Below are 13,127 nucleotides of genomic sequence, written 5' to 3' on the forward strand. Positions count from 1 at the left end.
GTTATAGACGTTTAACCTATTGTTAATATACATGAACTTCGTCTAATACGATTTAACTTAACCTTATAAGCTTGAATCTGACTTAACCCAGCTGGAACTCCACTGTTAATGGCAATAATATTCTTCACTTCATTACTCCTGAATGATACAACGTCATGACAGGCACTAAAATAATTAAATCAACCCATCATTTGTTATTTTGCTATCAATGATGTTTTCCAAAATTACAATCAGCCGTAGTAACCAAAGTAAAAAAAATGCCCATATATCTCCAATAATATTCTTATAAAACCGTATCTCGCACGCTTTTACCGCTAGAATCATAATATTTCAATGAGTAAGCGGGAAGTGCAGCGTATGTCCTGTAAAGCTCAAAAGTTACCCCTAAATAGCTACAATTTTCTCTCCGGTGCATCATACAAGTTGCGGCTTATGTTCAGTGACAATTACAGAAAACGAGTGTGTTTGGTGGCTGACTTCTGTAATCCTATTGGCAGTGTAGACAAAGTGACAGGCAGTACAGAGGAACTTTAGATGGCTTGGTATCCATAGTGTGAAAAAATGGGCAAAGATAAAGACAAGGAGAAGGACAAGGGGAAGGAAAAGAAGGATAAAGATGGAAAGAAGAAAGGAACAGATCAGCATTTCTTCCCGGTAAGTTTTTTTTTTTTTTTTTTTTAAGATTTCTAAGTAAAACTGGGTTTGGTCTTAATATGGAGCATTTGGTTCCAGGTTATTAGAATCTTAAGATCTGTTTTTCATGCCCTTAACTGTAATTAATTAAAAGTGACGTCAGCAATTTATTTATTATCAGCTATAATGTCATTATCCTCTCTCTCTCTCTCTCTCTCTCTCTCTCTCTCTCTCTCTCTCTCTCTCTCTCTCTCTCCTCTCTCTCTCTCTCTCTCTCTCTCTCTCTCTCTCAGCGTATCGTATGAATATTTCGGAGGGCACAAATTATAACCTGCAATCTTACGTAATACTCGTATAATTTAAGTGACTGCTTACGTTCCCACGGTATTCATTAATTCTCATATGCAATGACAAAAGACTTATAAGAACCTCTGAATATGCCTACTCATTACTTCTGAGGCAGTTTATCATTTAAAAATACATGATCAGAAAAAAAATTTGGGGGACTTAGGCTGAGATAAGACGGGAATGATTAAACACTTATTAAATGCATACTACTTTAATACATGTACTCTTAACAACTCGCAATTAATCTATGGTTATTAATTTTCCATTATCTATTCGTCGTGTCCTGAAATTTGGTTTGTGTTCCATTCATCAGTACAAAAACAAGCGTCATTCTTTTTCCCCGACACTTGGCTGGTTTGGCTCACTTCCGCTGTCTCCACCCTGGACAAAACGTTCAAACAAGGCTGCGTATTTAGTTTTTTTGCAAGTTGTTGAGTTAATTTTGTCATTAGTTTCTTTTTAAATACAAAGAGGCGTCCACACACACACACTCCATAGCAAAGACGGCAGATTTTCTATCAATGCAATTTCCAAGAACGAGTAAGAAACCGATAGAAGGGAATTCCCTGTTGTGCACACTTCCGAGGGAAACCATTAATTTTGGGAAAAGATAGAACGAAAGAACAAAAAATAAATAAAATAATATATATAATGAAAGTTTGTTCGAAAACCAAACAGGGGGATGCCAAGATAACTTCCATTAAACCCGTAATGAAAAGCAGGTCGTCTTTAATGCTATTGTTACCAGTCTCTAGGAACTTGTATTTTTGCCACCACTCCTTTGTTCTTCAGCTGCATCTTAACACAAAGAGATCTAATCACGAATTATAGCAGGACGAGACGGCCGTGATGCCTCACTGACCGTAGCATTGATGAGGGGGAGTGTGTGTGTCATGTGGCGGTGGGACGAAAGCTTTGTCACCAACCTTTGTTAGATGATGTGTATTCAGCTTCATTTGATAGTCGCGCGCTTTCTCTCGTGTCAGATTAAGTAGTAGTAGTAGTAGTAGTAGTAGTATGGATTGGAATGATGGATTGAGGTTAAAATTATAAGATGTACAGTAATTTACATATTTACGGTTTCTTGCAGCTTCTTTCATGTTTTGTAGTAGTGGGAGTTTTAATAAGCATACATGAGAGAGAGAGAGAGAGAGAGAGAGAGAGAGAGAGAGAGAGAGAGAGAGAGAGAGAGAGAGAGAGAGAGAGAGACCTTGTTTTTCTTTTCCTGCTTTCTGGATATTTTACACACCCACCTTCTCTTCTTCCCCTTCATCATCACCATCATCATCACCATCGTCTTCGTCTGCTTACTGACGCCATTTTCCATTGGTCATAAGAAGAAGAGAGAGAATTAAATCATCCTACTTAGCTATCCAGCCTCTTCCACTGTAGTAAGTGTAAAATAGTTAAACAACTTAAAATCTCTAGGTAGGTTCTTGTTTGTCTTCGTTTGTATTCGTTTGACCATTTTTGTTAACGTTAGTCACCCACACACCCACCTGAGCTGCCTGACTGGCGCGCTTCATCTTTCTAATGCACAACCTAGCCTAGCGCCCACTTTAGCCTAGTCCAGTCCAGTCCAGACCGTTTCAACAACCGACGCGCCTCAGAACCAGATTAAAATTACTGGTTGTGGAGGCCTTGTACCATTCAGCGTACGAAGTTGGATGACCAAAGACTCGGGGCAGGTGCTGAGGCCCTAGGGGGAATGCTAACTTGCCAACCTCCAGCGTAAAAACTTATGATGAATAGGCTTGATCTGCGACCGAGGGAAGTGAGGAAGAAGAGGTGGAGGAGTAGGAGGAGCAGCAGGAGCAGAGGAGGAAGAAGAAATCCGGACCCGTTGGTTTAGAGAGGTCAGTGTATTGGCGTATAGTGGAGGATGCCTAATTTGTCCAGTCCAAGTGCAAGCCGCCAGTTCTCGCAACCACTGATCTTTTGAAAGCGTTCTTCTCTCATAAGGAGTATTTTCAAAGGACAAAAAACGGATAATCAGGCTCTTTTCTTTTTCATTCATGATGCAGATTTTTGTCAATAATCAGGGAAACGCTTGAAAATCCCATTAACATCAGCTTGAGCTCGTGGATGAGTCGAGGTGTGAGGCAGAAATGTTTTGGAATGCGTACTATCCGTTTTGACTCGGTAATCGTAACAAAAGCCTAGCCAAGACCGAAGGAGGCAGTATGTTAAATATTAAATTCAGAATTTAGAATTTCCTTCAGACGTGATACGGTAAGGTACGTGGATAGATTGAAGTAATGACAAATGCACTAGTTCTCGCTAAAATTGGCAATTTGGATGGTTTCTTTGACCAGGCACTGAATATTTTCTCTACACAACCAATTTTTATTTTGTAAGCAGTACAATTTATGCTCACGCAAAAAGATAGATCTCAGCCCGTTTTAAAACGATCAAGCCTCCGTAACCACCGTTGCTGCTGCTGCTGCTTGTAGTATTTTTGTAACTTTTTAGTAGTTGTCTTGAGAAAGTTGTTCATACGAGTCTAGTTGCCACTCGTCGCTAGGAGAGAGAGAGAGAGAGAGAGAGAGAGAGAGAGAGAGAGAGAGAGAGAGAGAGAGAGAGAGAGAGAGAGAGAGAGAGAGAGAGAGAGATATGAATTGATAAGTAGCTAGATCGATGGATAGTTAAAATATAGATAAATACATAGTTCCCAATACAATAATATTCAGGATCGTAGTAAATGCAAATAATGTGGTAGAACCCGCATCTCAGAAATACATTTTAAAAATGCAGTCAAAACATCCTCTGACTTATCCTTTCTTATCACCCTCCTTTTTACTTCCTTTCACTTTTATCAGTGTCACTCTATCTCTCGTTCTACTTATCTCTTAGCTTCCTCTTCTTCTTTCTCTCCTTTCTCTCCCTCCTCTCCTTTCTCCCTCTCTGCCCTAATTTCCCTTCCGTGACCACTCACTTCCTCCCTTGTCCTCCCACCCCCACCTCCTCGCCCCCTCCCCGCCGTCTCTGTAATGTTGCCCCGCCCTACCAGCTTCCCACAGCCCCTCCACCCGTGCGTCTCTCCTCCCCACTCCCGTCCACCCTCCTCCCTGCCGCCGTCCTCCACCCCCACCACCCTCCGCCCTTCATCCTCCACCCCGTCATCTCTCATCTTCCACCCACCAGTATGACCACGCAAACAACAACAACACGCTCTGCATTTAAACACTTCCACCACCAGCACCACCTCTTCTACTCCACCCCCTCGTTTAGTTTGTGTTTAACCCTATGGTAATAGTAGTAGTGAAATCAAATAGCCTTACAAGGATTTAGAGGTTTGTTGTTGTTCATAATCCCCTGTAATCCTTTGTAAAATACTCGTAAGCAATGTAGGTACAGCTCCGAGATCTTGGTGTACATAATAAAGAAAATATTTGAAAGTCTATCATCTAAGATCCCTATTTTGAAAAACGCTTCGTTCTCTCATAGTAACTCTTCTCAAAGGCCACGGAGATGAATGCTCGAGTTCTTGAGACTATTTTTCCCATTAGTGATTCGGAAACCCACTTGAAAACTCCAAAGTAACTCCCAACAGACCCTGCTTGGAATAATAAGATGCCGAAATGTCTTAAAAGAACCCCATCCTACATCTAGTTCACGAATCATAAGTGCGGGACAGTCTGGCAGATTGTTTTCAGCTCCGGTTGGCGTTAGTAAAGGGTGGGTGGCCAGGGGGAGGCGAGGCGCACATGGTCTGGAATAAAGCGAGGTGGAGGGGGACCAGCAGGTGAGGGGCGAGGCGTGTGTCGAGAGTTAGTTGGGTGTTGTTGGTGCGCGTGTGAGGATCGGAGGGAGTGCGTGTGATGGTGGTGGTGGTGGTGGTGTTGCGTGTTGTATTGTGCTGCATGTGTTGATATTATGGGTGCTTTGTGTGCTTTTGAAAGGTTGGAAGTGGTTTCTGAATTTGGTGATTTTTTAACCGAAGTGAACCCTGTATTTGGTGATTTTTCAAGTGGTATATTACGTTTAGTGATTCCTACAGTTTGCGAATTTTTGGATCTTTTATAATAGATGTGGTTAAGTAGTACATATAATCAATTACTCTATATTCCAAGTGGTGTCTATCAACTTTCCTTTTTCTTTTCCTTTATTTTTTTCTATTCAAGTGGTAAATGTATGGATGTTTTTGTACGTGACCTTTCTGTAATTGGTAATATTTCATAAGCGTCCGGTTGTTTTGTCGACGTGAATCATCCACTTAATCAGAATCACGTGTTTCTTTTCTATGTCAGGTAAATAACGATTGCACGATTGCATGACTCTACTTAAGTTATTCCGAGTCACTTCTGAACGACCTACTGTGTTGTTGAACCTCATATTGTCTCTACAAGTCGCTCTACTGTCACTAAAACCACACAGTATATGGTGGTTTATGATTTCTGTCATTTCCGGTTCCCTATTCGTGAATTTTCAGTCTCATTTAGTGTCAAAGAACATATTTCTCCCAAAACATTGTGTAATGCTATCGAACAAACTATAACGTACACTCTAGGTTATCTCTTTCATATTACAGATGCACCAAGCTTTATTTTCAGTCTCAGTAAGCTTTCTTTCAATATCAATAAGCTTTCATTTAGTATCAAAGCTTTTTGTGCCATTAAGCTTTCTTTCATTCCGAACAAGCTTTAATTTCAGTTCCGATAAACTTTCTTACGCCACGGGTAAACTCTCAGTATCAGAAAGCTATAATTCATCTCAATGAGCTATCTTTCAAACACTAAAGCTCAATATTATATCTTTTTATTATAGTTACGTCGATCACACGTCCTCTTCATATGGACTTCATCATCCTTTGATTATGAATAACGTAACATATCGGTCTCGACTATTAGTGCAGTATCTTGGCTAGAGAAAGCCTAAAATCTCTGTATGTGAGGCTCTAGTGGACTCCGGTGTGAATATGAGAGGGGAGAGGACCTGTTGGGGCGTGTCTGTGTGTGTACTATGTAGGGTCGGGAGCGGGAAGTGGGGGGTGGCTGGATGGTGATTCGTGTGGTGTTATGTTGAGGTGTATGTACATGTCTCCGCATCTTGATCGGTCGCCCCTTGAGGCACTCGACCAGCCTCCGGAAAATACCACCCATTAGCCAGATGTCACTCGGGAAAAAAATAAGAGATGAATAAAAAGGGAACTCAAATTTAGCGATGAAAATTGTAGATTGTTATGGTTCGACTGAATGGAAGTAAAAAAAAAAAAAAAAAAAGAGAGAGGAAAGAGGAAAAGAGAGGAGAGATAGAGGACATAGAACACGATACATAAGTGAACGAAAGAAAGGCATGGCAGACGGCAGCAACAGTGAAAGAGGAAGCAAAAGGGCAGATGTGAAAAGGCTTTGAGCTTAGAAAAGGGGGATAGAAGATGTAAAGGGCAAGTGGGAGGCAGAGAGAGGGGCGGGGCTGGCGGGTCTCGGGGGAAGTAGGGAAATATTAACAAGCAGGAGCGTAACGGGGGAGGCGGGGGAAGAGGGCGGGTGAATCATGGCGTCATACTTCCTTCCTCTCTGTCCCTTTGTGTGTGTGTGTGTGTGAGTGTGTGTGTGTGAGAGAGAGAGAGAGAGAGAGAGAGAGAGAGAGAGAGAGAGAGAGAGAGAGAGAGAGAGAGAGAGAGAGAGAGAGAGTTTACGCATCCGGGAATCATCTATTTAGTCAGACAAATATTCTAGGATTTAAATTATGAGTTCTGGAGAATGAGAAGAAACCATCGTTGAATCTCGCTTTAGAAATTAACTATCAGCCATCAGCTGGCTTTCCTCAACCCAATTTCCTCTCGGCCTTCGCATAACAACAGGTTACGGCGAATCATGTGATCACCAGCGCACCAGTACTATTTGGGACACTGAAAATTGGACGCAATCATGAATGGGGAGCGAGACCATGAGGTGAACAGTGTGGAGGAGCGAGGTAGCCTGACGCTGGGCTCGGTAGAGGAAGGCGTTGGCAGTCCCACGGTGAATGGGCGTCCCCAAGGTCCTGTTGATCTGCAGGGTACCGTGCGTTTTGGCTCAGATGGCTTTGTTGTTGACGCCCGTAAAAGTGCAGTAGTTCGTGATTCTCCAGCGTCAGTATCCCCAGAGATGGCTTCTACGGGTTTAAATGGAACAAGCTCAGGGAGAAAGGAGACGCGCATCGCTGAAGAAGAGGCGCCTTACTCGCGCGTGAAGTGCAAACTTGGGTACCGGGCTTCTCTGAAAAAGGTCAACATCTATGAGACTGAAGAGTTAAGGCGCCACCCAGCCTTCAGGTACTACACTGCAGGGGGCGTGAGTTTAATAGTGCACCCAGAGAGCGGTGTCCACGACGGCACCTGGAAACCACCTCAAATAGACTCCGACAGCGTGGACTTCCTCACTTCCCGAGCGGTGTGTTTCTTTCCCTGTATAGTAACATAGCTGGCACTTGCATATGTCCAGTCCTCTCTATGTATATGGAAGTTATAGGTGTTGGTAGCACATGCAAGTAAGCTTTAAATGTTTATAGCAAGGTTAATCTAAGTCGAGTTACCGAAACACTGAAGCCGAGACTCGTGGTATGCTATTATCAGTAAACCATTCCTATTTCTCAAAGTTCCTCTGAGGGTTAAGTCTGCTTGTCTTGGGAATATATTCGTAAAAGCATATGTAACTTGAGACTTAATGCACTCAAAGGATAATAGAGTATAAACCTTTGCTTCACGCTTCTTGGTCTTCCTCTTCCCTTTCCTCTGCGCCGCTCCTCACTAAGGGCGTGTACTTCCTGGACGGCACAGGAACAGCTGATTAAAACTGTGTGTGTTCCCTCAAGGCTGGGATTGTGATTTTTGCACAACATTCCACAGATACATGCAGCATAACAGTATTCGTCTCGTTTTTACATCCAGCCATCCTCTTACCTTCCTCATCCCTCTTATCCTGCCTTGTCTTTCCTTCATTCTTTTAACTTCCTCTTTTCATCTCCCCTCTCTTCATCCCCCATCTCTTGTCTTCTCGTTATCCTCTTAATTTCTTGCCCCATTTCCCATCTCCATCTCCTTATCTCATCTCGTCATTTTCTCAACTTCCTCTTTCCACTTCCCATCTCTTCTCGCCATTATCTTTCCTTCCTCTTCCTTTCTCTTTTCTTCACCTATCTCCGATCTCTTACCTCCACCCCGCCCACTTCTCAATTTCTTATATCAGTCTTCATCACTCCGTATCTCATCTTCACTTCTGCTTCCAGGGAGACTACATATGGATCGAGCCGGTGTCAAGGCGGGAGTTCGATGTGGCGATAGGGGCGCGGGTGGTGAGTGCCGAGGGACGCCGCATCCAGGTGCAGGACGACGATTCCCAGGTGAGTGATCCTTTGGTGATAGCAGACTGACACTTTGCGAGTGATGGCGTGAATGATCCTCTGGGAATACCGATGACTGACCCTTTGCAAATAACTATGAATGAACCTTGTCAATGAAGTATGAATGACCCTTTAGGAACGAATAACCCTCAGCGAATAACTACAAATGAGCCTTATAAGTAATAACCGTTTATAACTGTGAATGATCCTTTGCAAATAACTACAACTGAGCCTTGCAAATGACAGTATAAATTATCCTTTGCAAAGAACAGTATGAATGACCTTTTGCAAATATGTTTGTTAACAGTATGATTAATCCTGCCCCAATTACAGTATGACTAGCTTTGATAATTACAGCTGTTATGACTTATGAGAATTATAATAACCCTATAATAATGACAGTATGATTAACTTTTTTCTAATGGCACAAAGAACTGACAACTTGATTATGTTCTAACCATCTACCATGTGACTTGTATTTTTAATATCATTGATAAGTACTATGGCTGTCGTCATATTAGTCTTCAGTTGTATTTTTAATGCCATTGATACGTACCATGGCTGTCTTTATATAAATCTCAACCAATACCTCTGCCTTCTTGTTGTAGTATTTTGACATGCCATTGAAAAAGTACCATGGTTGTCTTCATATGTCTTGACTGACACACCTCTGCCTTCAGGAACAATGGCTCACCCCCGAGCGGAGAATCAAGGCCATGCACCCCACATCCGTGCAGGGTGTGGAGGACATGATCTCCCTTGGCGACCTCCATGAAGCCGGCATCCTCAGGAACCTTCTCATCAGATACAATGAAAACCTTATATATGTGAGTAGCTTAATTAGGGTAGAAGATGCATGTGAAATAATTCATGATGTATAGGTTTAAAATCTTAATGGAATAAAGGCATAGAAGGTATACGTAACTATTTTCAGATTATAATGAGGGCAGAAGATACATATGGAGACATAATGTATATACAGAAAAAAAAAATGGAAGACAGCTATTTTCACATTATCTAATGTACTACATGAAACAAAAGATTTATGATTATCTGAATGTTATTAGAAGTTTATAGTAGCTTACAGTATTCCTTCCTGTTGAATATGGAAATAAATGAAAGAATAGTAGTACATTATATATAACTTGGAAATTTTAAGCTTGTGAATTTACATTGCCCCAAAGCCTTCACCTGTGTTTCTTGAAGTTGTTAGGAAATTGATCTTGTGCTCTCTCTCTCTCTCTCTCTCTCTCTCTCTCTCTCTCTCTCTCTCTCTCTCTCTCTCTCTCTTGCTTTTTACTTCATTGCCTACTTTGTAAATGACAGTATTAGATAGTAATGGTGATAATAATGCCTACTTTTCCCACAGACCTACACTGGTTCCATCCTGGTGGCAGTCAATCCCTACCAGATCCTGCCTATCTACACAGTGGACCAGATCAAGTTGTATCGTGGGAAGAAGATTGGAGAACTGCCACCACACATCTTTGCCATTGGGGACTCGTGTTACAACAACATGAAGCGGTTCAAGCAAGACCAGTGTATTGTGATCAGGTATTTAAGCTTATGGTATCTCGACTTCGAAAAGGATCAGTAGAGAGTTACTTTGTATTTAATTATTGCTGGCCTGTTGAAACTATACTGTAATATGTGTGTTCTTTGTTGGTTCCTTTTTTGTTGATAATAGTTAGTGCACTGACATTATTACCTTAAACTTAATGAAATGTGTAGGTTAAGTCACTGGAAATCCTCTGATCCTGGCAGACTAAGATAACTGGATTAGAAGTTCATGAGATGAGTGACACTGCTGTGCTAGGGTACTTTTTATCATTGCTTGTAGGATACTTTTATTATTGTTTTATTTGTACTTGTGCCATTTTACACATGTTATAAGCTTGTTTATATTTTCATATGTTATAGATATTCTCAATACCCACAGTGGTGAGTCTGGTGCAGGGAAAACAGAGAGCACCAAGCTGATCCTGCAGTACCTCGCAGCCATCTCGGGGAAGCACTCCTGGATTGAGCAGCAGATCTTGGAGGCAAACCCCATATTAGAGGGTGAGTGTTACAGAAAGAATGAAGACTTTAGTAGATTATATTTTATTCCTAGCTTGTCTCATCCGATACCTGTTAATGTAATTTTATCACAAACCTTGCCACGAAGTAGGAGCATGTGTGTGCACTTTTAGAGACAATTCCAATTGCTGAATACTAAGCAGATAAACATATTAATAAGAATGAAGAAATTAAATTGAGATTCCTAAAACATGGTAAACATATCTGTTTTTCCCATCAGCATTCGGCAATGCAAAAACCATCAGGAATGACAACTCGTCCCGTTTTGGCAAGTACATAGACATCCACTTCACCAAGGATGGAGTGATTGAAGGTGCTGCCATTGAACAGTACCTCCTGGAAAAGTCCCGTATAGTGTCCCAAGGTTCTGATGAGAGGAATTATCACATATTCTACTGCATGCTGGCTGGAATGACAAGGGAGGAAAGACAAAAACTGGAACTTACAGATGCCTCCCAGTACAAGTATCTGACAGGAGTAAGTGCTGACATAAAGGGTATGAAGGTTACATAATAGGCAGTATGGTATGATTTTGAGATCTTGTACCTCATTTCTGTAGTATTCCTTTTCTTGCATACCTCCACACATATCTCAGTGGTGGATAGTTATAGAAAAGTCTTGTCCACATGTGTACTTATTTTTCCAGGGAGGAAGCATAACATGTGAAGGCAGAGATGATGCCAGGGAGTTTGCTGACATCCGCTCAGCCATGAAAGTATTAATGTTCAGCGACTCTGAAGTGTGGGAGATCATGAAGGTCCTTTCAGCCATCCTCCACCTTGGCAATGTCAAATTCAAGGGCACTGTTGTAGGTAAGGCTGGTGGAGGAGTCACATGAAGTGATGCTGAAAAATGACTGCTCCAGTTTGGGGATGTAACTGATTTGTCATTGTTGATATACATGGTAAATATTTTCCTGATAAGATTTTTATGGACTGTTGCATATAATTTCCTCATACTACAGATAACCTAGATGCCTCAGAAATCCCAGACATCACCTCCTTGGCACGTGCTGCAAGATTCCTTGGGGTGGATCCAAGCGCAATCAAAATCGCTCTCACTACCAGGACCATTTTTGCACAAGGAGAGACTGTGGTAAGTTGTCATTACAGTATTATGATTATATGGTTTTACTGAATTAATTTTTTTAAATGCTGTTAAGGGTGAATGTGCAGAAAGACTATGTGTGTGAAAGCATCTTGAGGATTTGGATGAAGCCAGAGTTATGTGAAATTTGTCTAAATGTTTTGTTTACAATTTTTTTGGGTGTTCTAAAAGTGTGTTCATGCATTCTGTTTTCACAGGTCTCTCATCTAAGTCACAGTCAAGCCACAGATGTTCGTGATGCCTTTGTTAAAGGTATTTATGGACGACTCTTCATTTGGATAGTAAGCAAAGTGAACGCTGCCATCTATAAGCCCAAGTCCACCCAGAGAACCTCCATTGGAGTTCTTGATATCTTTGGTTTTGAAAATTTCAAGACAAACAGGTTTGTTTGTTTTCTCCATCATGTTACTGTATTATAAAGTGGTTTATAACTTGTGCTGTAGTAAAATATAATGCATTCATTGAACAAAAAATTCTTGAATGAATAAGTAGACAAACTATCTCATCCAGATGTTGAATTTCTTTTTCTTTATGGATCATTAGTTATTTTCATGGATAGTTGCATTTTGAATATTTAGAAGGCCCCTCATTTATGCAAATAATTTTCCTGAACAGCTTTGAGCAGTTTTGCATCAACTATGCCAATGAAAACCTGCAGCAGTTCTTTGTGCAACACATCTTCAAACTAGAACAAGAGGAATACAACTCTGAGAACATCAATTGGCAGCACATTGAGTTTGTTGACAACCAGGACACTCTTGATCTGATTGCCATCAAGCAGCTCAACATCATGGCTCTGATTGATGAGGAGTCCAAGTTCCCAAAAGTATGCAGACTTTCTTACTGGTTTTGGCAGACTTTTCATATGATTGTTGCTTACTAAGAGAAATTGACCAATTCATATACTTATTGTTTTCTGTTTACTCTATTACCTGACTGTTTGACTCCATGACAGTTCATCTACTAGTCTGTGTGTCTATAAATGTTTTAGTTTTAGTCCTTGATAATTATAAACTATAATTAGTATTAGGAATGAGATTGCAAATAAGTGAATCTAGGAACATTTACCCAGAATAATATGTACATAGTTACTTTGGTAAATTATGATGTAAAAGGGTAGACTCTTAACTCCTTGAGACTACAATTGAATTTTTTTTTTACAGGGCACTGACCAGACTATGCTGCAAAAACTACATAAGCAACATTCCCACCACAAACAATACTTGAAGCCTAAATCTGATCTAAATGCATCCTTTGGTATCAACCATTTTGCAGGAGTTGTCTTCTATGATACAAGAGGTAAAGAAGATTGCTTTATGCTTTTAAATATTGGTATGGAAGGTTACTGAGACAAATTATCAAAGGTTATAAATGAAAAAGAAAAAACTAACATAATGAAGGAGCTGATATTCTGGATAATTGTTCTATATGCAAAGAAGCAGCATGTTAGTCAAATATTTAGTTATCTTAATGCTAAGATTAGAAATATTAGGAGAAATTACTGTAATCATAAACAAATTATTCCATGTATGTACAAATAAAACAATATTAGTAAACTAGAAGGTATGTAAGGAATTTGTTTTTTTGTCATTACAGTGAGCGAGTGTGTATATATTATTGATGTAGACTCTTGT

At 40.6% G+C, this 13,127-nt stretch overlaps 1 protein-coding gene across 8 annotated transcripts in view; it reads left to right on the top strand.

Moving 5' to 3' along the window:
• Positions 1-13,127, top strand: part of LOC135109264 (myosin-VIIa-like) — a 41,102-nt gene that overhangs the window by 13,704 nt on the left and 14,271 nt on the right. For 2 of the 8 annotated variants that reach the window (XM_064020538.1, XM_064020539.1), the window contains exons 2-12: positions 498-654; positions 8,194-8,307; positions 8,988-9,134; positions 9,677-9,861; positions 10,247-10,368; positions 10,607-10,863; positions 11,033-11,198; positions 11,351-11,481; positions 11,691-11,875; positions 12,109-12,319; positions 12,657-12,792. In XM_064020538.1, coding sequence (XP_063876608.1) covers positions 562-654; positions 8,194-8,307; positions 8,988-9,134; positions 9,677-9,861; positions 10,247-10,368; positions 10,607-10,863; positions 11,033-11,198; positions 11,351-11,481; positions 11,691-11,875; positions 12,109-12,319; positions 12,657-12,792 — 1,747 coding nt within the window. In that variant the 5' untranslated portion in view covers positions 498-561. Of the gene's footprint in view, positions 1-438; positions 655-4,769; positions 4,843-6,787; positions 7,359-8,193; positions 8,308-8,987; positions 9,135-9,676; positions 9,862-10,246; positions 10,369-10,606; positions 10,864-11,032; positions 11,199-11,350; positions 11,482-11,690; positions 11,876-12,108; positions 12,320-12,656; positions 12,793-13,127 lie in introns of those variants that run through there. The other 6 variants (XM_064020533.1, XM_064020537.1, XM_064020532.1 and 3 more) reach the window with 5 other exon arrangements.

The sequence above is a fragment of the Scylla paramamosain genome, chromosome 18 (genome assembly GCF_035594125.1).
Source record: "Scylla paramamosain isolate STU-SP2022 chromosome 18, ASM3559412v1, whole genome shotgun sequence".
Classification (NCBI taxonomy): Eukaryota; Metazoa; Arthropoda; class Malacostraca; order Decapoda; family Portunidae; genus Scylla; species Scylla paramamosain.